Source organism: Drosophila albomicans, chromosome 2L (assembly GCF_009650485.2).
Source record: "Drosophila albomicans strain 15112-1751.03 chromosome 2L, ASM965048v2, whole genome shotgun sequence".
In the NCBI taxonomy this organism is placed as follows: domain Eukaryota; kingdom Metazoa; phylum Arthropoda; class Insecta; order Diptera; family Drosophilidae; genus Drosophila; species Drosophila albomicans.
In genome coordinates, this window is record NC_047628.2 from 904,178 (window position 1) to 931,472 (window position 27,295).

Here is a 27,295-nt window from a genome sequence, read left to right on the forward strand (position 1 = left end):
AAGGGATAATACGACGAGGAAATCGAATTGGACGAATTACGAACATTTATTATTTGCCAACAAATATATTTGGGAAATACTCCAAAAATTCCAGGTCCACAGCCCAACTTTTTTTTTGCTTAAAAGATTTGGTATCCAAATCTTTATTTGACTTTATTGACTAACTTTTAGGTAGAATATTACAAAAACTAGGTAACGAATCGAATTTATATTTTTGGGGTAATTGATATATTCATTAAATATATGTACATATCCCAAAACAACGTGTTGCTTGCTTTGGGTTGGTTCAGGTAAATTGCTAAATCAATTTTAATTTTTCTGTTTTTTTGGTAGGCAATAATAAAATATCCAGTAAATAGCACCAAATCCTTTTTCATTGTATCCGCTGAATGGCAGCGCCGACAACAAAAACTGGCAATAAAAGAAAAAATTGGTTTTGTGCACAAACTAACATGGTATTTATTGACAAAGATTCAAAACCGCTGATAACCCAAAAAATGCGAAAAATTATTGAAAAATAGTTTTTAATTGTTTGGTTTCAGTTTTATATGGTAAAAACAAAAAGTTAATTAAAATAGAAATGTTTCCCAAATATTAACTTTGATAACAAAAATGTGTTTGCTGGCATAATTTAAAAAATTGTATCCCGGACTTAGCACTAATAGTTCGCACGCTATCACAATTTCTAAATACATGTAATATAATGCAAATATTGTGTTCAACATTTTCATGCGTTGATAGTTTAAAGAAAGAATAGATCAGTCAATACAGAACATCAAAAAAGATTTAAATTTCCGGAGTTAAGACATGTTGCCAGGTAGTGGCAAGAGAAGAGTACATCATAATTTTCCTGAAATCAGCTTTCAGCTTGGAAAAAAGACGACATTTTTTGAGCATCAATAAAAAATATAATAATAGTAAACCAATGACAGATAATAATGAGCATAGCTTAATGATTTACGGTTTTACAATCAAAATTAAGGAATTTTGTAAATTTTCAAGACCAATAGTTATAAGTTTTTAATATTTTGACAATAATATTAATCAGGCGTGCTCCGGTATTCACTTTTCGTTTTCGTTTTGGGAACAAACCTAGATTTTCGTTGTTAGGTGGTCCAGTTTTCACATTTTTGTTTGTCATCGTTTTTCTATCGGAACGTTTCACTTCTTACTGCTGACTTGTGTTTTGGTCAGAAACTTACATTAAAAAAAAATCAGTGGATGGAGCTATTAATTTTAGTGAGACCGTTTTTATATCAACGTTTGTTTGATTAAATTTGGCTTTGCTCTTGGTTGGTCCCCATTCAAACTTATACATATGAAAGGGCCTCCGCTTAGTACGTTTCCGCTTTTATCGAAAAACTGGATATTGCAACGAGGCAAAGAAAAACAAAAAATAAAAATACTGCGAAATAATGCCATCAACGACGCTGTTGGAAATGTACATACATACATATGCATTTATCAGTAATCGGCACACTTGCTTGTGTGCGTAGCAGCGACACAAAGGTTCTTACATTCTCAGTCTCTCTCTCTCTCTGCTCTCGCCTTATGGTAAGCTAAAGCTTATGAATATGCATGTATACTACTTATTATGAAGAAATCATGTAATTGAATTAAATTTGTTACATTTTTTGTTTTGATTAAAAAATTATTTTATTTTTATTTTAAAACCCTATTACGAACATGGCAACCATAAAATAAACAAAAAAAAAAACAATTTCTTTTGTTCCTTTTGGTTAGTGGGTCTTCCGGCTATTACGACGTATAATCGCCGGTCCCATGAAAGTCGCTATAATCAGTATTTATTAGCAAAATACCAGTTAATAGTTTAGTTTATTGTAAATTACAACAAGTTATCCCAATATTGTCAAAAGATTGTCTATTCGTATTGTTTATGAGAAATGTACATTCCACTATCTCAGATATCGATACCTTTTATTCTGTTAATTTATGACGACTTCCCTTTGTTTTCTACATACAGTGGATCACAGCTTATTTCAACCACCACCAACCGACAACTTTGAGTTAGTATACTGGCCAAACTAAAAGAGGTATTAACTTTATTTAAACGCAGGATTGTAGTTTAATGTTTTAACATACAAGATACTTTTTCATTTATCCTCTAATTTTTTGTTTACTATATAAAATTATTGAAAAACAAAAAAATGCCAAAAAAAAGTACCACAGCTTATTTCAACCAGCAACTTTGCTGCTGTGCAAAGATCAGTTTCCTAGGAAAATAACGGTTCTTTATTGATCTATTGCATTGTGTATAGTATTTTTAATGCTTAGAAGTTAGATTTTCGACATTTTAAGGTTTAGATCTCGAAATACACGCGTGTTTTACGAAATGGGTCCGTGAACCACAATTGAGAAGGAAAATGACGTCTTAACTCCTTTAAAGAATGGATTATCCCGTCCAAAAAATTATGAAATGATGCATCTGAGTGCTTAGACGGTGCAGAGCATCATTCACGGTATTTTTTCGCGAAAATATAGTGCATTAGAAGGGCAAAAATGTATGTATGTGAGAGCCTTCGTATTTCGAAAAATGTTCCCATTTTTATGTGTGTATATTTTAAGTATACCGAAAAAAAATACCATTAAAAATGACAAATTCTAAACTCTACAAATTTGATATTAACTTAGAAACTATTGTGAGATGCGATTTTGAACTGGAAATTTCTATGCAGATTTCAAAAGCTTTCGTATAAACAAACGTAATGAATTAAAACAAATATATTAATAAATATATGTATTTACCCCAATTATTTGAAAATTTAATTACCTTTCGGGAATTAGCGTTCCTATAGAATAGAATAGTTAGATATTACTGAACTACACCAAATCAAAGTGATGGACAAAGTCCATCTCATCTCTGTGGCACCTATGTTAAAATATCCCAAAGTTCGTTTTCCGTTAGAAAATTGGGTGAACTAGAATGTCATAATATGTTCAGAATATGCCTTAAGTTATTCGAGGAGGCCACCGAAATCTCTGAAGATTTTGACCTACGGTGCCACAGAACGTTGTTTTATTTTAATGTTTTTCCGGAAAACTTGAACGGCAAATAAAATATTTGACTTCTCTTCAGAAACAAAAGTTTATAATATATATATATATATATATATGTATGTACATAATTTGCTTTGCCACACAAATTTAAAAAAATGCGTACATATATTAAAAATGCATAATTGAAAAATTTCGTTATCTTTTATACGAAGTTTTCAACTTACATAATATTGGTAAAGTAATAGCAAATACAATGAAAAGCAATGAAATTTTTGGCGCTTTATGTAGTTTTTCAAAAATATTATGGACACTGCCAATATTGTTACATAATAACAAAAGGATATGATGGAGTAACTTGTTGTAATTTACAATAAACTAAACTATTAACTTATATTTTGCTAATAAATACTGATTATTTTGAATATATGTATGTATATATTTTCTTTTGTTAAATCAAGGAATAACACGAAATAAGCTTTTGTGACTTTGGGCAACTCATTTATTAGAGAAGTTTGTGCACGGTAACACCGAATGGTGAGTTGAAAGGGAAGTGCATAAAGATTTGGTATGAACAAAAGATATGAATTAAAACAATTGTATTGAAAAATATGTTTATCCCAATAATTTTCGATCTAGAGCAAATCAAAAATACGATTTGAAAATCGTTTCCATCTAAGATCTCATTTGGAATCTGGTTGGTTATGGTTTCTGATTGTCAGCATCACTTTGATCACTTTGGAGGAACTGCTATCGGACTAACAACTAATTAGCGGAGTATATTAAAATCATCTAAAAATTAGTAAAGTAGACAGATCAAATCTATTACTTAAATGATAGATAAACAAACACAGTCAAGTGCGCTCGACTGTCCTACCTATTTTAAATAAAAACAAAACACATACATGTATGTACTATGTACACATATCATGTAAGAGTCTAGTGCGAAAACGGTATAATAGCTCAGATGCATCACTGCCATGAATATTTTCAACCAAACCAATTAAGTCAGTGCTGCAGCACCTGGGTTTCACGCTTACATATGTACATATTGTATTAGAACAGACATTGGAGTATCGTCCCAGCTGTTGACGCTGATCGAGAATTGAAATTGTTCTTTATGACGGGGATATGTACAAATATGTACCTCTTTCTGTATGTACCACATATTCAACATATGTACATATGTATGTATACTATTACATATTTAACGCCCGGATCAGATGTTTTATGTTTTATTATTACAAAAGTACATATGGGTGTGTATACCTACATACATACATACATGTATGTACATATGTACATAAGTTTGTAAGAAGTCACTTAAGTCACTTAATTTCCATTCATTTGCACTCTCGGAAATGCTTAATTATGTGAATTAATACATTTTACATTTTAATACATTTATGACAGTGAACATCTGCATGCTTACATATTTTCATATGTTTCATACATACATACATACGTACATACATAGATTCATAGAGAACATTTTACAACAAGAAATACTTTCAGATTGACAAAATAACAAGTTATTTGTACAAATTTACACACAAGATAAACAGGTTCACACATGCATACATACATATGTACATATTCCATTGCATGTGTGATGCATATATGTATGAACACATGTCATCTCTTTTTTTTAATTTAGATTGGCACGAATAGTTGATTAAATAGTTAGTAGAAAAGAAGCGATTACGAACACACCAACATAACCTTAGCCCTAGAAAAAAATGCACCAAAACAATCTGTGGTATATGTATGTATGTATGTACACACATACTTATTTATTTATATCATGTAGATTGAGCGCATGACAAAGAGAGTGACAGAGAGAGAGAGAGAACCCAGAGAGAATAAGCTCGTCAGCATGTGCTTGCTTGCTATTTTGTTGCTAATTTTCATACAAACAGTGCTTATGGTTAAAAATATCACGCATGGCTGTATTTCATAATGTAAAGGCAAAATTTATTTAAAAAAAAAAACAGTATAAAACTTAAGTTTGCATATGTACGTATCTAAATTTTTATTCTGTATTTATACATACATATAAGTATGTACATACATATGTAAGTGCATAACATGTGCTGATCATCTTGCTTGTATCATGATCTTGCACTTTTATCATGTACATATGAGCTTACGTACATATACATAATGTATTTTTGTAATGCTTACTCTTTGGCTATAAACTTTACCGCCCACTAATCGTTTTGTTTATTATATGTACATATGTATGTATTTGTACATACAAATATTCCCGTCAAACAATCATAGATGATTGTCAATTTAAACACTGTTAATGTGTTGCTAATCCGATAAAAAATATGAAATACATGAATATGTGAATATGTGAATAAATACATACATATGTATGTATGTACATACATATGTATGTTAAGTGTATGTACATACATATGTATGTATATATTTGACTTGGACATATTGGCAATATGGAATTAAATTAGTTTAAAACATGAGAATTTACATATGTATGTACATATATAAACATTATGCAATTGAATGTAAGCGTTTGAGTTTAAAATTATAAAAAAATAAAAACGGCGAAGAGCATTCTTCTTACTGATTTCTGTCTATTTCTTAAAAAAAAGCTAAATTCACTTACTCATTTTGATAGGTTTTTATATTTTTTATTCTTTTATATAGTCAATATTAAAAAAAAAGTATTTGATCTAAAGGACAAAATTATTATATTCATAGGGACGTTTATGGTTTATGTTTTTCTAACTACATTTCAGAAAGTTCACGCAATATTTTTGAATTAATAAATGGCAAACGTCACTACGATTCTTCGGAATATTGGTTATCGAACTAAAAAATATAATTTTGAAATAGTTTTCTTCTAATTGAAATTTAATATTGTGATGTAGACAATATTCTTTCATCAAAATGGCTTCAAGTCAAGATATGTTACAAATAAAAAGATTAAGAATATGAACATAGTGTATAATTAGGTATATATAAGGCAGCCAAATGTGGCTAATACTTTCTAAAACAATAATTTTAAATCATACTAAAATAGGGAAGGTAATATTATGAAGTACAGTAAGTATAATTTGTTGCGTAACAATAACAATGTGGCATTGTAACTTTCTCAATTGTTTTTTACTGTGTAAACGGATAATATAAATATGTACATACAAATAAAAAATAAATTAAATGTATTATTTTGATCGTGGTTAGTGGCTGTTTTCTTGGAAATGTTTATATACGAAAATAATTTGTGTATATATTACATTATATACTTTATAGGTTGGTAAACGCGATTTTGAATTAAGATTTTTTATCAATGTCCGGTGAGTTTTTATATATCACATATCATTTTGACTTACAAGTTGCAAAGATATTTAAGGGTAGGGTACATCGTAGTCGACCATTATGAATGAGAGTTTGTACTTTCATTTGCTTGTGTTACGGCCGCATCATCGCAAAAAGCTTTCAATAGCTGTCTGCTTCATTCGAACACTCGTATCTTTCTATTCTTGTTTTTTTTGATTGTGTGCGTGTTGACTGAGAGGCATTGTTGAATGTGTGCGTGTTGCGCAGAGAGCACCGAAGTAACAGAAGGCCTTATCGACTCGATGACTTCGATGCCTCCACAACATTTTGTGGCTCAGTTGACGATCTTCCCTAGAGAGCGCAATACACGGCACGCAACGAAAATTGTGTACCGAATTTCAAGAACGCAATCCAAGAGTAGCTTTTTTGTGTTTTGTTTGTGTGATAGTTTATGTAAAGCTGAAAATACAAAGTGAAAAAAAAACAAACAAACACTTATAGTATTATGCCAAGTGATATAAATAATTTTTTCGAATATAATTAAAAACATTAAAGCTTTTAAACCTATACATACAAACAATCTCAAAAAGCACTAATATGTCGAAGAATAACGGAAAAGGCGATAAATGTGAGAACGATTTTCCTCAACCGGCCCGAAAACAGACTTTTTCCGAGATGATTTATGATCCCCGGGATGGTTCCTTTTTTGGCCGTACTGGAAAGAGCTGGGGTAAGATAAAAAAAATTGTTTAGATACCCAGAAAAACGTCATTTACGGATTTTTTCTGACCAAACAAACAAACAGAATTCGAGGTTTCTCTTTATCACATTCTCTCACTTCCAACTTGAAGTCTCTTTAAGTCTAATCGTAGGAGTGTGTAGCAGTATATATTACATATTATAATGTTCATATTATGTACATAGAAGAAACAGCAATAGTCGGCAAGAAAATGTACATATGAGAATATACTTAAATGCATACAGGCATTTCCAAAAATATAATTAAAAAATAATAAGAAATATTTTAATTTTACGAAATTAATGAGAAATATTATAATAATAAATATATATTTGTTTTTGTTGTAAAATATTTTGATTCTCGCTTTTATTCGTAATATTTTATCAAAATCTTTGCAATTTTATTTTTAAAATATTTATACCAACAAGCTTCAACAAAATTTAAACAGAGATAAGGCAAGCATCGACTATCGGTACATTTTTTTCATAAGCCCTTTGTAAATTTGGGCACGTTTGGGTTGTCACCTTACAAATATAAATATAAATTTTAAAATAAATAAAACAATAACAATACTTTATAACAATGTGAACTAATATAATAATATATAAGACTGAATTATTTTATTATGATTTAAATGTATTGTCAGAGTAATTATTTACTGATGATTTCACTGATTTTCACATTTTTCACGATTCAAGATTTCAGGAGCTCCGTTTTTTGTCTTAATATCTCGAAAGCGACAAGGCTTGTCTTTTATTTAGAAAAAATTCTTATACAATGCATTTATCATGTAAAACATGTAAGAAAGCTACAGTCGAGTGTCCTCGTCTGTGAAATATCCGTTACCCATTGAGAATAAAAGCAAAACAATGCGGTATTCATTTTAAAATATACCAAATCATTATAATAATAAATATACATTTATTTATATATTCAAAACATACCATTGAGTGCAAAATATACCAGATTGTCAGCCAAAGTATTCAATAGTATTTCTTCAATAACTTCCACAATTTTTATCTATCACAAATTTTTAGAAATCCCTAATACTATAGTTATTATTGTATGTTTAAAAAATCATTGCTCTAGCTTAAAAATTACGCTTATTATTAGATTTTTGTCTATTTGCTGGGCGGAAGTGGGCGTGGTACAAATCTAAAACAAACTTGATCTGCGTGCAAACATAACAAATGCTGTCGAAAAAGTATAGCTCTATCTCTTATAGTCTCTGAAATTCTGACAGACTTACATGGCTATATCGTCTCGGCTGTTGCTGTTATAGGGTCGGAGATGCCTCCTTCTGCTGGTTACATACATTTGCAGTAGGCAGAAAGTTCTTATAGCCTTCTACCCTATGCGTAACGGAAAATGTGCTTTTATGACATAGTTTTTTCAGTTTAAAGATGCCACGATAGTGAGTGATCCTGGAAATGCTTATATGTACATATGTATGTATATGCATACATACGTGTGCATGTATGCATGAAATTGTTTGATGTAGGTTGCAATGATGCAACGGAAAATGGTGTACACGAAAATCTGTAATTAAATGTTATTGAATTTAAATGTAATATAAATTCAAAGGCGTTTCTCCTTTTTCATTCCTTGTTTTGAGACAGTCGATAAATAAGATTCTAATTTGTGCTAATCAGTAGACTATAAATACTTGAATAAAATCATATAAAAAAATTTGACTTAATGGTAATTCTGAAAACGATTGTTTTGTACAAAGTCAGGTGCATCGTTACATCGATTCCCAAGAAATGTTTAGAGGGTCTCTTACTATAAAGTAAACTCTATTATAGTACACTACTAAATAGTAATGAGTATGGATATATAAGTAAATGTAAGATATTCAGACGACAACATGTGCGACTACGTTCTTTTTGTTCGTGCTCACAGTTGTTAGATAAACTTAAAGCGTGAACTACCTTCTGAATTAAATAAATTGATTTAGTCTATTACATAAAGTAATGGATTCTATATAGGGGTATATTACCACAAAATAACCTTTTACAAACTTGCTTTTGCGTCGTTTCCAAGACCAAAATGCATTTGAAGTGTTTACAAATTTACATCAAATTAAATGTAAATTGTTTAGAAATAAATACGTTTCAACAATTTTTGACTTGGTAGACCTATTTAAGTGCCTACATTTAACTGTTAAGTAAAATAATAACATTCGTTTTAGTCACATTGATTTGGTGATATTGTGACTCTTTAAGAGTAAAATGGTCAGTTGTTATTATATGTATATAGTTATATTATTTTATCTAGTTACATTATTTTATCATCCTTACTATTATTTCATAACTCAGACCAAATGTGATGTTTACAATTGTACATTTTAGAGCACACATAGCAAAATCACGAAAATAGCTAACTTGCATTCAATCACGTATGTGTGAATAAAACAATAAAATTGCACATTCTCGGCTTTGAGATACCCCTACCAATTTGGAGCAAATATATTTAAAATGCATACTTACATATGTACATATGTATGTATGTATGTTATGCATTTTCTGGTTGCATACTTAATTATGTTATGTATTTTCTGGTGTAAGTGTTAAGGAATACAATTCGCATCATTCAAACGATTGTTTGGTGGTGCAAAAGTAAACAAAGTTAAGCAGAAAAATTAATATATGTAGAAGGTAGAACAAATCAACCGAAAATGAACAATTTAATAAATAATGCGGGCCTGTGTGTATTCGAAAAGCATAAGTTTGTATATATTTAATTTATTATTTAATGTGGCCAATGTTATCGTCTTGGCGACCTTCAATAAACAATTTCTCATGCCCTCCATCAGAATTCCTCTATTTTGAGCTTTATTTGTTTTTTCTTATTTTTTAAAAGTTGCAAAGCAATTTGAAACAATTTTAAAGCGCCACTTTGTAAGTGCAATACTCATGATTACTTTCGATATCGCACTTTTTCGATAAATACACCAAAATATTAGTCAAAATACGGTCACCTTTTCATATCCATTACCGAATCATTAATGATGCGTTTTCATTAGCCGCATATGAAATGATGCTGCGAAAGGTTCCAATCTTCAGCAGATATAAGCTCTACCGAAAAGCATATTGATGTATTATCTGTAAAATTAAAATTAGGTAAAGCCTCGCTGGGTACCGGTAAAAAATGTAATTTTCAATTGAAAAATATTTGAATTTATTCAAATAGATATTAATATGTAATGGGATAAAATTAATACTAACAGATTGTAGATGCAGGCTGTTTTGATATCTTTTTCACTTTGCACATATGTAGATTTGATTTGCAATGTGTTATGTCATTCATAAAATGTGGTACTGTTCTGAAGATACGCGAACTTCTCATATATCTTGCTATTTTTAATGTTCTCTTTTATTCTTTTTGTTTTTTTTTTTCACACTGATTTCGATATTATTATCGTGTAGACAACCACATATGAAGTATCACCTAAAGATTTTTTTTATTTTTCGGATGAATTCACTGTGCCCAACTGCAATAAACTATCTTTTCAATTTATAAATGTGTGTTAAAAAAGTTTATGCTGAAGAAGCTTTCATAAATTCAAAATAAACTATCCAATACTAGCTGCACTTATGTCAAGAAATACTACAACATGTTTAACATAAACAGTTAGAAGAAATGTGACATATGTATTCAAAACTTCGAGTACATATTTGTAAATTATGTAGCTTAGAAACTAAAAGCAGCTCCACGAACAGAACTATTTTTCATAAATAATTCCATGAAAAATAAGGACGAATAAATAAAATATTTCGAAATTTTGTATAAAGTTTAATGATTGAGCTCATGAAATATGATTATTGATGTTATTTTAGTGATATGTTGAACAAATATGCGATATTTCCGACAAGCTATATTAAAACACAGATTATTTAAATAGTTAACCTTTCCGACATGGTGGCGAATTTTAATAACCCTTACGGGCATTTTGTGTCATGTCATGTCAACAGGCCCTAAGCCCATTGCTGCCACACCTGTTATTGCCCATATGGCAAATAAAACTAGGACTCATTACTACGCGTATAGGTTTATTTGTAAATATACATATGTATGTGTATTCCTATCACATATTCAATTGTCTAGTGGTTTTACTAACTTATTATTTATTCAAGGGGTCTCTTTTTGCAAACTACATTATTCGTACTAGATACACACCACTATAATATTGTTATTTCTAAAACGTAACATAGCAACAACACTATATGTATGACCGTAGATCATGTAGGTGGACAACAGACCTGAGTTCTAACATATGGGTAATTGTTGAGAACGGTACTATTTTAATAAAAAAATAGAACATAAACTGAAACAATTCTACAAATTAATAAAGGCTTTTGTTATAGCTCTGAACATCAGTACATATTATATTCTTAGAGTTAAGATTGCTTTTAGAAACTTTTTCTTTTTTACTAAAAAGTACATATATTCGATAATTTTGTTTGTATTTCGCACGAATTTATTCATTTTTGTAATTATCTTTACACGAAAAAAAAATCCAAAATCAACTACTTTTAAAGTTTTCCACGCCACATTTTCGTCAGACATTTTCGTAATATATATGTATGTAACATATGTATGTCGTTTCAACTATTATAATGTTTCGGATACGATTCAATTGTTAACATGTTTGCGAAATTGGAGAATGTGAAATAAGTTTAATCACAAAAGTGTCTAAACAAAATAAATAATGTATGAAAAGAAAATACGCTTTAATTTCCACTCATTTTGGACTGAAATACATTTTCAGCAAAGCAAACCGGAAAAGCTTTGAATTTCATTATATTATAAATACCGATTTGGCCTGCATTTCGTAATGTATCATTGTTGAAGTATTGTCGCACTCAACAAGCAAAATGCGGGTTGCAATAGGCACCTTTGTTATTCCATGTTACATTTAAAACCGGTTCGATCTGCTGATTGTCAGACTTTATTTCATTATGCATATTTATTGACCCTTGAAATCATTTGAGGTAACTAGTGCTATGGCTGCAACGAACAATGGAAGATGGTTATTGATTTGTTGAAATGTTTACATGAGACCTTCTACTTTTGTTTTGTGTTTAAAGCGCCTCTTATTTTCTTAAAAATGTATACCCGGTAAAACCAACATAGCACAATTGACTTATTAGCCAAGCTAGAAACATTTTTAATGTGTAACAATTAAGAAATATGTTTTTATATTACTTTGCAATAAATGTATGTGCATCTGATCGATTTTTTCGAATATGAACTTAACGGTTGCTCTGAATTAAATACGAAAACATAGCTTTTGTGACACCTAGTATGTTTACCAAGTCATAATTTCTAAAGATTTACACGGCATCCCGTATAATACGATTTTTGGCCATTTGTAAATGACAAACGGTGTATCAACCTTAGTGTTTACATTCCAAGTGAGGCAGTCACTTACGGGTGGTAAGACTTTATTACATTGGCGACGGTCGACGGTATACAACGCCTTAAAGGTCTTTGTGCAGAAGGCTAAATTGATGGACGCAGACACTCGCCCTTATTGACAACGCATAAATGTTTGTTTTCTCGTTTTCGTCTAATGAAAGGGAGATAGCTGATGTCATGAAATGCTAGTACTTACATACATATGTATATAGACATGTTATACTTCCTTAACTTAGGTACCGATGTGCTTGCAGCTCATGTAGTTTGACAAATAAGCAAAGAAGTTTCATTGCATTTAAATTTATCGCACAATCCAGTCTTAACTTCGTTCCTTTCTTCTCAAAATGTTCATTACATTTTAAAATCATTATTATTTATATAATATACATTTTAATTCATATTTATATTTGTGCATGCGAAAACCATTTGCCATTCTTATGATATCATGCTTTGACAATTAATCTAAAACAGTCGGAGTCTAGAATTTATCATATCTCTTCCTATCTATAGTTCTTGTTAAACATAATCAAATAGAGTATTAACTGGCAATACACATGTGAACATTAAATATTCTTTATAAGAGAGCTCCAAATTGGGGTTTCTTCGATAACACTTTTAATCTTGCACATTTATTTGCCATTAAATACAATGGTTATAAATACATAACCGGGCAAAATTTTATAGAGTTCTTCAATTTTACTTTGGATTTATGTTTCCTGAATGTGTTCCTTTGTTAAATGAATTATTATATATATTATAGGAAGCAATTCTTCTAGATTATCCGACACAATCTCATATCCATTATTCTCTTTGAGTTTCGATAATGGACTTTTTGTTTTTGGCAAATAAGTAAAGAATAATGATTATTTTGTTCTTATTTCTGATAGTTTTCGCATTTCTGGTGCAGTTTTCAAAAATATTGTCATGATTATTATCTTATAATTATAGTTAACAAAAAAGTGAAAGGAAAGAAGATCAGGGCCAATAGAAAAGTTCTTTGAGTCGCGAAATTTGAAGTAAGTAAAATTCAATGCCGCAATGCAATGCATAAATTCAATCAAGAGCGATTACGAATACCATCGGCCTGGATTTTCTTACTTTGACAGTCTGAAATTATCAATGGGTTGTAGTCGGAGTTAAATAGCTCCTGGCATTGTGCCCGATTGGAGCTTTGGGTTAGCTTCATTGTGCAAATAGTCAAATTCAATTCAAATAATTTACGGTAAGTGATTAACGATGACTGCACAGGCGTTTTCCGATACTAGGCATAACCTTTCAAAATCACTACCATTTTCCATATCGTTGAACATCTTTTGTAAATTTTTTTTTTAAATTAAGTAATCAAAAATGTCTATCTAATACGTTTTCTCACTAGGAAACCTATATACATATGTATGTAAATTGCTAGCGCCCAGACGATTTCGAAATACGCTGCAAACGGCATTGAATTCAATTCAGTTTCAGATCGACTGTGGAACGCTGAGCATGGATGTGATTTGTCGTACAGTCTTTTCTTTTGAATGCGTGGGTGTTTTTACATTTACCTGCTTGAGCATATTCATAAGCTAATACATGAGCTAATCCCATCGAAAGTCTCGTGTATTTTTTAAATCGATCTAAATTTTTTTTAACTTTTTGATCCTTTTTGCTTACTGATTTTTTATTACTTAAAATGTTGTATTTTGAACGTACACTTAGTCCTCCACAAAACTTACAATTGACATACGAAAAAGAAGATAAAGCACATCTACATTTAGTTAGTGTATTTATCGATTAAGGGAAACAACAGGCAATCATTTAATGTGTGAGCAATGTTGGGTGAGTGTGTGTGTTTATGTCCGAGTTCTTCTAATTGAAGACATATTAATGTCGGCAGCCACGTATTTGGGGTGTATAAACATATGTACATATGTATGTTTATATCGATATTTGTAACACACGCCACGGACGTCCACCTTGACCGGGGCCATATCGTGGAGAACCGGTCGTCTAACAGTTGCCGTAGGAATTGTCAGCGAGTAGACATTCATCATAGTAACAGCACTGAGCTACTGAACTTGAATAGCGCATGTTGTTTTGGTCATTGTCAAACTTTTTGCCGAATAGCCCATCCCGCAGAAATAACTTAGGCAATATTCTGTGTATTGTGTATTACAATGATGAAGTAATCAGTCGAAAACTTCCTTTAAAATTAATTGATGGCCGAAAACTAGGAGAGAAACGATATAGACAAAAAAAATTTATTGACCAAATTGATAACTTTTTACTGGAAACAGAAAGATAATTTCAGAATCAGTCCATTAAAATAATGCGAAACGCTACTAAGTCGGGTCAATTAATGAATACAGCATTAAATATAATATACATATGTAACACTTTTATATAAAAAATCGCGATCACTACCCATTTCTAAAATCAAAGCGGTGAGGTACACAAAATACAAAATCCGTATACTAAGTAAAAACAAAAAATAATATAGTAGATATACATTTAAGATATATTTAACATTTTGGAAACTGTGTTTCAAGCAGCTCAGACGGGTTTTGCAACGAAATCACGTTCTTTGCCTATTTCAATAACAATATTTTGCAATATTTTTTATTTAAAATTTTATATATATTATAGTTTTGCGACTTCACAATATTAATTAATGCTATTTCTCTTTACTAGAAAATTCCTCACACGTATTCTTTTTAATTTTTTTAATTAATCGTCATGATGCTTCTATTCACTTTGCCGATATGAGTACGGAATTATAGTTTGTCTATTCTTCCGCATATAAATGCATGCTAATTTGACATCTACATATGTACATTTCAAAATCGGAGTATCGATACGTTTAACAATTTTGTTGTGCTGGGAACTGCGGAACGAAATGTCGCCGCAAAAAAATGCTAACCAATTTCTTTCCACTGAATTCCATTATTTTTATTATACACTTTAAGCATTTAAGTAATTGAATTAAAGAAATTAATTTCTGTAATTTTTTTTTGTCATTCCAGGGGGGGGGGGGGGGGGGGTTTGTCAGAAATAAGTTGTTTTTAAAATAATAACATCCTTTATTGATCTTCTGGCGGTCTTAAATTAACGTCAATAAACCAAATATACAATTAACATATGTTTACTTTTCATGTCGGCGAGAAAAACTGGCTTAAGCATTTGTTTTCAAAACGAAAACCAAATGTGAATGTGAAAACTGGAGCCTCGTTGTAAGTTCTATCTTTGAGATCTATGTATGCAGTTTCACACCAACTGGCGGACATGACTAAATCTTCTCGGCTACTAGTGTTGATTGGATCTTGAAAAATATACCGACAAAAATGTTGGCCGATAATGTGACACTTCAAATTTTTTGAAATACATGGAGAAAAATCGAACTTTTGGTTAGTTTAAGTTTCACTACTAACTACATAATAGTACGTGGTTACTGGCTTTTCGGCTGATTTCGAAAATCGACGTCACACAGTATTGCTTCGGTTATTACATTCACATTTCGTTTTTGCTTATTTTCACATCCACTAGTTTCTTTAGATTTTCAAAACGAGTTTGTCATATCGAAATGACAAGCAAATGCCTTTTTCTATATCAAATCGTATCTTATTTGCAAAAGGACGAAAATAGTTAACTTATTGGTTTATTGGCGTTAATTTCAGACCGCCAGAAGATCAATTAAGCATGTAATTATTTTTAAAACATTTAAGTTCTGAACCCCACCTTGAATTCGCAAATAAAATTTTGCCGTCGATAATAACAATTTACGTTTTGGTGAGCGAGCGATAAATCTGTCACCATGAGATATCGAAAAAGTTTCTGTACTTTTGTTGGAATTAGAAAACTAAATAAAAATTTAAAACAACATTTAAATTCTGAACCCCACCTTGAATTCGCAAATAAAATTTTGCCGTCGATAATAACAATTTTCGTTTTGGTGAGCGAGCGATAAATCTGTCCCCATGAGTTATCGCAAAAGTTTCTGTACTTTTGTTGAAATTAGAAAACTAAATAAATTTGTTAAGTGTAATGGGTGGCATTAATTTATTTGAAGTTGTGAAAACATGTTTTTTTTATAAATTAATTTGTTTAAATTAATTACTTTATTGCTAAAAGTGCATAAAAAAGTATTTAAAATCAATGGAATCAAATCGGTTAAAAAGGTGGTCCCTTTTTTTGTGGAAAACAGCTGATTGCCGTTAAACTATTTTTTTTTTTTTAATATATGTAGTTATATTACTTTCAGGGGATAGTATTAATCAAGTATGTAGAATAAAATCTTTATGTCAGTTCTATCGAGGCAGGCAATTGAAAATACGAAATGTTTTTTTTTCGCGTTGATTACATTGGACAAAACCAGCTTTCAGCTGTTTCAGCAGTAAGCAATTCAAATAACAAAACGATGAACGAAAAGTAGTGAAATCCGGAGCACCTAAAAACGAAAAGGTACGCTTTGGTCCCAAAATGAAAACGAAAAGTAAAACCGGAGCACGCCTTACGGCGAAAGTCTCGAGAACGAAAATGATTTGCAGTGCTCGTACATTCCAGACGATGTCCGAAATTTTTTTTTCCCAAGGCAGCGTTAGGGCAATACGTAAATACATGCCATGTCAACCAGATAGTTTCGTTTTAATACATAATAGTTCAAATATAAAATTGGGAATATGCCAAGAAAAATGGTTCCAAAATGTAAGAGATCAAATTACATTTATTTAAACTGAACAAGCGTGTACTTCAAGTAATTTATTAAATTCTATTCTTCAGTGTCTCGCCAGTTCCAGGTTGCCGGGGTGAGCGTCGTTATCGGGACTCTATGAAGATTGTGCTGTGGAGGTGTTACTCTCCCAATGCGCTTGACTTGTGGCAATTAGAAGTTATAACGTTTTTTGCGCAGATGGCCGGAGAAATTATATTTTCAAGACTTTGCTTGCGTTAATCAAATATAAAACTAAAAACTCAAAGTATTAGGAATTACAGCTAAAGCTAAGCATGACCAGTGGAAAAGTAGAGGCAACGGTTCTTCCTATAAATCAGTTGATGCTCTCTCAGCAAAATATGTCCCAAATGCATTGCCACATACGATTGTTGCATTCGCGTGGATCCCTATATGACTTCGTCCTGCGAGAGTGCAAGGGTAGTTAGATGTTTACTAGCGAGTGACGCTTGTTAACTTGTATGTTTTTATACCCGCTACCCATAGGGTAGAAGGGTATTATAACTTTGTCCCGACAAGAAATGTATGTAACAGGTAGAAGGAGGCATCTCCGACCCTATAAAGTATATATATTCTTGATCAGCGTCAACAGCCGGGACGATCCAGCCATGTCCGTCTGTCTGTCTGTCCGTCCGTCCGAATGAACACCTAGATCTCAGAGTCTATAAGAGTATAGAGCTATACTTTTTCGACAGCATTTGTTATGTTTGCACGCAGATCAAGTTTGTTTCAAAATTTTTCCACGCCCCTTTCCGCCCCCGCAAATCAAAAAAATCGAATAACAAGCGTAATATTATAGCTAGAGCTTCGAATTTTGGTAAATACAATAATAACTATAGTATTCATTAGAGGTGGAGAACTATCGATAGTCTGCGCCATGATAGTGATTGATAGTTTCCATAAACTATCAACTATCGACGATATCATGGAAAATCTATCGTCGATAGCTGTCGATAGTGCAGTAAAAGAAAATAATTTAATTAGTTTTTAAAATAATACATATTTGTTTAAAGTATAAGATTATGAAATTGGTCCTCCAATCTTTATCTAAAAATAATAAATAATTATTATTCAAATAATATGAATTTTTTTAGGTTAGGTAGAAGTTAAGGTACTTCTATTTATATATTTATTTCAACTAATAATTTTGTACACCTATTTGAAATGATTTGTCCTGCTTTGCCGAAGACCCTCCCGACTCTACGGAGAGCGTGTCGATAGTGGCCAACCATCGATAGTCCCGATAGTGCCATCGATGATTCTCATCCTCTAGTATTTATGAGTCCTAAGAATTTGATTGCGATCAGATAAAAATTGTGGAAGGTATTAAAGAAATACTTTTGTATGGACAAAAACGCCTACTTACTAGGGGTCTTAGTTGCTTTGGCCAACAATCTGGTACATTGTGCCGTCTATGGTATATTTTGAATGTGGCACTATATTGATATACCAAATATACCATTCGGTATATTTTTGTATTTTGTAGTATTTTCGGTATATTTTTAAAATAATACCGCAATATTTTGCTTTTATTCAAAATGGGTAGCGGGTATCTCACAGTAAATTAATAATGATTTTGAGAAAAAAGAGCGAAATTAGACCTTGAACCTCGGACTGACATGTCAGCAATTGCTTTACTGGTCTGTACAGCATTTACGGTCATAGCATGAGTCGAAATTTAATTAGCTACTGGCAATTTACGGGTCTTCACATTTGAAATACGTTAGCTTGTTTAGTAATTTGTAACAACTTTGCTTTGCTCGGGTTAACTCCTAATCCTGTGGATATTTTATACCCGCCTCCCGTAAGGTGTCGTAACTTTCTGCTTGCAGGAAATGTATTTAACAGGGAGAAGGAGGCATATACGGCCGATAAAAAAAATATGATCATGACCAGCGTAAACTGCTGAGACGATAGAGATATAATGTTTTTTTGACATCACTTGTTTATATTTGAATGTAGATCAAGTTTCTTTTGAATTTTTGACCCGCACACTTCGGCTCTCGCAATTCGAAAAAAAAATCACGTCAGACCGAAATTGCCATTCGCATACCATTCATACATAGATGCATACATACAACCGTAAGCACAGCAGTGAATACCTCCGTATTTTAATGTAATTATTAATTCATTACTTCAGAGCATATTCAAAAAAATAAACTTTTGAGTAATTACATTGTCTTTTATCAATTTGCAGGCCAACTTTTTTTATTTTATGTCATCTTTTATATTATACTTGCAATTCTATTTGCAATTTGCATGCAGGGCTTGCTAGCCTCAGTTGATGATTATAAGCCAAAATGGCAACTTGAAGAGTCTTTGATAGGCACAAATCCCGGCTTAGGATTCCGTCCACTTAGTGAACAGACCGAACGAGGTTCAGTTATTGAGTTTGACAATAAGAAGCCCGCTGAGATTGAGTACTGGACTGGCTTGCTTGATGATTTTCTTAAAGGTAAGTTTCCGAGACTATCGAGCATTTTGTGAAATTTTTCTAAACACTATACCGAATGTCCTAGAAGAATTATCCACCAAAATAAATATAATATTAAAGAATATTACATTCGCATATACGTTTGTACATTCGCAGATTATAAGCAAACTGAAGGACGCAAGATGAAGCACTGCGACTACAATCAAAGCCGTAACCCTAACGACGTATGTGTTGTCGATGAAAATCAATTTGGACCATGTTCCTCTGCAAATGGCTATGGTTATAGGGTAGGAAAGCCCTGCATATTCCTTAAATTGAACAAGATTTATGGCTGGGTTCCCGAAATCTATGATACACCCGCACTTAATATGCCGGACGATCTTCAACATCTTTTTAACCAAACTAGTGAGGTTGAAGTAAGTTAAATACACATTATAATAATTAAAATGACTAAATAAACTAATTTATTTACCAAATTTGTAATTGCAGCGTCAGAAAATTTGGATATCCTGCAATGGCCACTACGGCAAGGATAAGGAGCAATTCCAGAATATAAGTTATTATCCAAGTCAGGGTATTCCAACATATTATTATCCGTATTTGAATCAACCTGGCTACTTAAGTCCCATTGTTGCTGTACAATTCAATAGTCCACCCATCGGCTCAATGTTGGATGTAGAGTGTCGCGCTTGGGCTAAAAATATCATTTATAGTGGAAGTATACGTGATCGCATGGGATCGGTAACTTTTCAATTTTTAATGGATTAGGATACCAACAATAAAACCATCATGTGATCGCAGCAAACAACGCAAGCCTTATGAGATCTGAATCCTTACCATCGATTAATAAATCAAATTCTTTATCTAAATACTTAAATAAAGTTTCAAGATTAAAATATGTCGTGTATATTTACATAAAAAGAATGTTACAAATGTCAATAGTTATACAAATCTGCCGATAAATAAAATGTGAAGTTATAATGTCGTCACCTCTACGATCATTCTAGTAAAACTATCATAAACACGATTCTAAACTTATCCATGCTCTTTTCATCTATATATTTTTAATTTTGGTTTAAACATTAAACAAAGCATCTCCCCGGTATGTTTCTTAAAGAATCTAAAAGTTTAATTAAATTACAAATAATTCAAAAAGTATCAATGGTGGTTCTTCTAAATATTTTGGGAAACGGTCTAAATAACATGATTGTCTAACTTAAATGATAACGAGAGCTACGTATAATTTGTATTGTATTAGTTAGAGTTTTCTGTTTACCAATGATATTAGTTATCAGTATTTTATGTATAATTATCATATACTTTAATTCTTTTAAAATGTGAATATTAAAGAAACCAAATAAAACGAATTGATGTACATAATGTACACCATTTAAAAATGATAATGAAGTACTTATATAAATAATCTTTAATAATATTAACAATTATGAAATTTCTTTATATTTTGTTTGTACTTTTTTAATAATAATTTAATAAATATTATACTAACTAACAATTGATAAGAACTTGAAATATTGCTTATTATACAAAGCTTAGGGACCGCAAATAATAATTCAAGCTGAAGTAAATTAAAGCCCAAGATAAATTTTAGGACGAGAAGAAAAAACCATTGATTTATTTTTTATATATATATATATATATATAGAAATATATATTTTTTGATAGAGTTGGTTTGTAGCTTGTATATTGTCTATATTGTTAACTTCATAAAATTTCTAACATCAAAGTAGTCATGGTTATATTGTTTATGTGTTTGTTTCGACAAGTTGCAGTGTGAAACTTTTTATCGAAGCTTTCCTGTAAGCCTTACATATATAAATAAAACAAGTAAGAAAGCTACAGTCAAGTGTGCTCGACTGTGAGATATCCGCTAGCTAGTGTGAATATATAAGCAAAACAGCGCGATACTCATTTCAAAAAATATTAAATTAATATACCCCAAAAATACTTACAATATATCACGAGATATATTTGGTATATTGATATATAGTAGGTAGGCAGGCTTTCCCTACAAGGGACGGAGGGTATCTTCTTCTCAGAAGTCACACAGTATCGATGCATTTTTGGAAAAATCCAGCAACAACCTGCTGGTAGCTCGAAGCTACAACGAAATAAAGATCGCTTAGACACGGCGAATCGAGGTATTTCAACCGGAGTTGGGATAACTCTGGACATACATAGACGAGATGCTCCAGTGTTTTGTAATGCCTATTTTTACCGCATGAGCAGCCGACAATTTAAACCATTTAAAATGCCGAGTAGCCTGCAGTCTTTTCTTGAAAGCTTCATAACGTATATGGTCAAATTATTTTTATTGAAACCTTGCAGCTTTGCATAAGTTTGTAGTTCGCCAACTCCCATCTCACTTAAGCCTGGAGCGTACTTCAATTTATCTGCTTAGATGGTATCTGTAAATGGTATCTGCAATCGTTTGCAAGAGAATTTGGATAACCAGTACGTATTGCGATGGCTTCTGAATGGTTTAGCCATGAAAACCCTGTTGTGGTGAAGTGAGACCTATGAATGTGGATTCCTCATCCTTATTGGCTAACTTTAATGTTTAGAATAAAATCTATCTATATAACTTTAGCTTATAGTTTAGAATGAAATCTATTGTTAAGGGAGCAGACCATATCCACCAATCTCCGCAGCTCTTTCAGTAAGGGTGCAGTCCATGGCAAGCAAGCGCATGAGAGTCCCTGAGAGCACCTGACTTCACAACATCTCAACTGGTATGGTTGAAATTTCAGTCACCAAACTGGAGAGTTCCTGACTAAGCAAAGTTTGACGTGGTTTACAGATTACAGGTTCCGACCGTGCCGAAGGTAAATTTCTTGTTCCCTATAGTCGAGCGAGCACTTCAGTTGCTTAAGCACGTGATCATTCAAATCAATAAAGAGGTTGAGGATTTGCTTTACAAGCGCAACTGTAATACGGCGTGGGGCTTAGTAATTGTGTACCTTCATCTCAAAAAACGACATTCAACGGCCAAAGATGAACACACATTGAAGTTAAGGAAGGTAGACGCAGATCTCGATCTGGAGACCTTGACCGCTATCACCCTCTAGCTCTTATTGAGCTTGCAAACTTTAAAACGCGCGGGGTTCCTTCTTAAGCTAGAGGCCGTTTACGTGGCTTTGTCTCACGAATCATTGATAACGTAAGGCAACACGGTCGCCGGGCTGAAGAATTCTAACTACAATCCCATTTTCCCGACAATAGTAATAGGATCGAGATTTGCCATCCTTATAAGAACTGTCATCCTTATAATTTTAGCACATGTTGCTGTAAAGCTGTGAAGGATGTATGCTGCTAGCATCCTGCTATATGGCCGACGACAAACCCGCTTTGCCAATGAAGATGAGGTAACCACTTACACTAATGTGCTACTCTCACGTCTAGTAATGTCCACAATTTTACATTAACTAGAATGAAGAGTATTTAACAGACAGTTTGCTCTGAACAGTTCAGTTAAAAATTCAATTTAACAGAGCTTCCACGGCTGTGGAAGTTCTTCTCCGGTTCTCTTCATGTTGTTGCAATACTCCGGCCAAACCAATGACACTGTCATCTGTATGATAACTAGCGATTACTGGGTTCGATATCAGGCATCTCTTCAACTCGTCAAATACATCTTGTTGTGCTGGCTTGCACATGAATTCCTGTTCCTTGCGCAATAGAAAACGCAATGGCTCTGAGATGATAGCAAATACAGCTTCGAATTTGCGAAAATAACCAGTGAGTCCCAGAAACTTTCTCACATCGGTTACATTGGTGGGCTTCGGAAACATTCTAATGGCATTCGTCTTAATATCCGTCTGCGTGTATTTGGTGAAGAAGGAATGTGATTGACTGCTTGTAGTTCACATTTATCCATATTTAAAGTCAATCCACACTCATGCAAAACTTTAAGGACTCGCTCTAGCTTCTCATACATTTCGCTAAAAGTATGGCTACCAATAAGGATGTCATCCATGTAGTGTATCATATCGCCTTTGTACACTCTCCTCTGTAATTCTGTTATAAGTCGATTAAAAACAGCAGGTGCGTTTTTCAATCAAAATGGAAGTCGCTTGAATTCATATAATCCATCGGGGGTGATAAATGATTGGAATTTCCTACTCTCTGGTGCTATTTCAATCTGGTAATAGCCACGTTAATGTCCAGGGATGAAAAGTATTTATATCGTTTTGCCTCCTGCAGTCGCTCCTCAATGTTCGGTACTGGGAACTTTTCCTTCTCGATCAACTTGTTCAGACGTCTGTAATCGACACACATTCGATCACTACCATTCGGATTTCTGATGAGCACTATCGGGCTGTCGTACTCTGATGTGGATAACGTTATAATATCCTGCTCCAACAACTCGTCGATTATTTTGCGAACAACTTCCTTCTTTGGCTCGTAAACTCGATAACGCACTTGAGAAACTGTCTGACCGCTCCTAACAATTATATGGGTTTGGACTAAATTTGTTTTTCCTATGGGTTCAATCCTATAGAGAAAACATTGGGGAATCTTTCCAGCAAATTACGTATTTGGCCTCTTTCCTGATCATTCTGAAAATTGACCAAAAGTTTGTCTATAGCATTGTCGATTGGAATTAACTGCTGATGAACTCCTTTAACTTTTGTGACATATGGCTGAAAACTTAGCGTGAGATAAGCGCTAATGATAACATCTTGACCCAAGCGAAATTCCTCCTGTAACAGGTCGTCGTCTGCTACATATACTTTGGCTGTGACCACTTTTCCTTCGATGTCCATATCCACAGTGATCGCTTCTGTGGGGATACATGAAACCCCGCAAATGACTCTTATTTGCATTTGCGTTGATTTTTCTGGCAACAGATTGGCGCGCGATACTAGACTGGCTACCTGTATCAATGAAGGCGCTATACTCGTGTGAATTTATAAAGATCCTGTAACAGGTCGTCGTTTGCTACATATACTTTGGCTGTGACCACTTTTCCTTCGATGTCCATATCCACAGTGATCGCTTTTGTGAGGATACATGAAACCCCGCAAATGCCTCTTATTTGCATTTGCGTTGATTTTTCTGGCGCGTGATACTAGACTGGCTACCTGTTTCAATGAAGACGCTATACTCGTGTGAATTTATAAAGATTTTTCTGATGAAAAGTTTGTCATGGTTGGTGGCGGATTGACAAGCTCCATTTGGCTCATGAAATTTGTTGCATTTATTACAGCGCAGCTTTTTCTTTTCCTTTGAGCACGAATTAGCAAAGTGTCCCAACTGTCCGCAGTTGTAACACTTCAGGATTTCCCTTGACGTTGATGACTTTACATCGCTGTCCTGCTTTTGCGCGAAGTTGCTGCCTTTTAGTAAGAATTCTTTTTTATTTGTGCTCGGTCGACCTCTATTTTCAAAATAAGATTCAGCTGCATCACGAAGTTGCTTCATTGACGAGAAGTGAATCGCTGCAATACTGTTTTGCAGTTCTCGGTGCTGTAGTCCTGATCTCACGTATCTTATAATAGCGGCTTCGCTTAGCTGGTACCGCACTCCAAGGGCGGACATCCTGAAACAGTACTCCTTGACCGTCTCCTTTGATCGTCTGGTTGCATTTGCCATATTAAAATGCACTTCTGCTTCGTCTGGATTTGCTCCGAACTCATCCAGTATAGCTTCAGCAAAACTATTCCATGTCGTGTGAAGAATAGGTGAGGAATCGAGCCACGTCTTGGCTGGTCCCGTTAGTATTGTGTATATTGCGAGCAATACAAATTTCTCGTCCCATTGATAAGCATCAACCACTTTGTTGACTTGATCAATGAACTGGTTTACGGAAATGGCGTTCTCATCACGATCGAACTCCGGCAATGTGTTGCAATTTCTTTCACTGATACTTGCCTTATGACCTGTCCAATATGTCTGTTATCATTGTTGATATTTTCGGGTTCCACCTCAATGATCTGATGCTGTTGATTGTTTGCCATTGATGCTTCTGCATTTCGCCTTTGCATTGCGAGTAGCTGACCCATCGTATGCTTCAATGCTTTCATTATACCCGCTACCCATTGGGTAGAAGGGTATTATAACTTTGTGTCGACAGGAAATGTATGTAACAGGTAGAAGGAGGCATCTCCGACCCTATAAAGTATATATATTCTTGATCAGCGTCAACAGCCGAGACGATCTAGCCATGTCCGTCTGTCCGTCTGTGTGTCTGTCCGTCCGTCCGTATGAACACCTAGATCTCAGAGACTACGATAGATAGAGCTATAATTTTTTTTCGACAGCATTTGTTATGTTTGAACGCAGATCAAGTTTGTTTCAAATTTTTGCCACGCCCACTTCCGGCTCCGCAAATCAAAAAAATCGAATAACAAGCGTAATTTTAAAGCTAGAGTTGCGAATTTTGGTATATGTAATTATAACTATGATTCTTGAAAATTTGGTTGCGATCAGATAAAAATTGTGGAAGTTATTAAAGAAATACTTTTGTATTGGCAAAAACGCCTACTTACTAGGGGTCTTAGTTGCTTTGGCTGACAATCTGGTATATTGAGCCGTCTATGGTATATTCTGAATGCGGTACTATATCGATACACCACATATACCATTTGGTATATTTTTAGAATTTTTGTAGTATATTTGGTATATTTTGAGAATAATACCACAAAATATATTGCTTTTATTCAAAATGGGTAGCGGGTATCCCACATTCGAGTACACTCGACTGTAGCTTTCTTACTTGTTTCTTAATTCGATCGTCTCTCTGTTGGCGTTGATTGCGAATTTCATCACAACTGAATTAATATGCCTTCGAGTGATAACTGTTTGTAGGCTTATTAAGATAATTGAGTGGATATGTTTTAACAGTTTAAATTATAATATTCTCCTGTAACGTGCTTCTTGCTCGAGTGCGTGCTTCATAATACTCGTGGTTGAATAAATTAGTGCGAACTCTTTATCGAATATGGTAGATTGTGAGATACTCACTACCCATTTTAAATAAAAAAAAGCGGTATTTTCCGTTAAATATACCAAACTAGTAAACTAAAAATGGTCAAAATACATCAAAGACTGTAGTTGGTATATTAAAATAGTGTTACATTCAAAATATACCATAATGTGCTATATGGTCTGCCAAAGTATGCTATGACCCGATTGGAGTAGTCGATTTTTGCATTGCAAAAGTATTTCTTAAATAACTTCTACAGGTTTATAATTATCTCTACTCTATGGATAGCAGGTGTAACAAACAATAAGCTCTATTGTATTTCTTCTGCCAATCCAATACATTGGTTTGCAGATACTAAAAAACTACCAAACTGATAAGCGTGAAATCTTTATCTAAGCTAAGACATATGAAGAAAAAGTTATATAATTCGCAAGTTACACAAATGTTAGGCTGACTATTTTTTTTTTTATCAACTTTTATGTAAAATGCAAAAAATTCATGGCCATACCACTGAAATGAAATTATTCAAAGAAACAGATGAACTCACATTCTTCTTGCAACTTTTATTGCAATATTTATTTGATTTTAAATTTTCTATGCAGTTCTGCGACTTACAAGTTTTATCTAATGCTATTTCTCTTCACGAGAATATGCATCAAGAGCTTTCTAGTCATTTGTTTTTAAATTTATTATATTTTTGCATGTGATCGCTTTGCTGATATCAGTCAG

At 32.9% G+C, this 27,295-nt stretch overlaps 1 protein-coding gene and 1 long non-coding RNA gene across 3 annotated transcripts; both read left to right on the top strand.

Moving 5' to 3' along the window:
- Positions 1-6,656: 6,656 nt before the first annotated feature.
- LOC117565621 (sodium/potassium-transporting ATPase subunit beta-1) lies at positions 6,657-21,133 on the top strand. Of its 2 annotated transcripts, none has more exons than XM_034244834.2 (4): positions 6,657-7,051; positions 19,384-19,641; positions 19,777-20,036; positions 20,110-21,133. In XM_034244834.2, exons 1-4 carry the CDS (start codon positions 6,919-6,921, stop codon positions 20,386-20,388), a joined length of 930 nt encoding a protein of 309 aa, XP_034100725.1. In that variant the 5' UTR covers positions 6,657-6,918; the 3' UTR covers positions 20,389-21,133. The 2 variants fall into 2 exon arrangements, with proteins under 2 accessions (XP_034100725.1, XP_051859185.1); XM_052003225.1 differs by lacking the exon at positions 6,657-7,051 and adding an exon at positions 15,828-15,864.
- LOC117565625 (uncharacterized) lies at positions 15,885-19,377 on the top strand. The gene is made up of 3 exons (XR_004571895.2): positions 15,885-16,918; positions 17,021-17,161; positions 17,237-19,377. It is a non-coding gene; the product is annotated as an uncharacterized LOC117565625 (long non-coding RNA).
- Positions 21,134-27,295: the final 6,162 nt, after the last annotated feature.

What these genes read in the sequence shown, in the direction of transcription:
- LOC117565621 (XM_034244834.2), top strand. Translation starts at nt 6,919, where the DNA reads ATGTCGAAGAATAACGGAAAAGGCGATAAATGTGAGAACGATTTTCCT. An exon ending in GCTTGATGATTTTCTTAAAG is followed by an intron (nt 19,642 to 19,776) that starts GTAAGTTTCCGA and finishes GTACATTCGCAG; the next exon opens with ATTATAAGCAAACTGAAGGA. An exon ending in ACCAAACTAGTGAGGTTGAA is followed by an intron (nt 20,037 to 20,109) that starts GTAAGTTAAATA and finishes TTGTAATTGCAG; the next exon opens with CGTCAGAAAATTTGGATATC.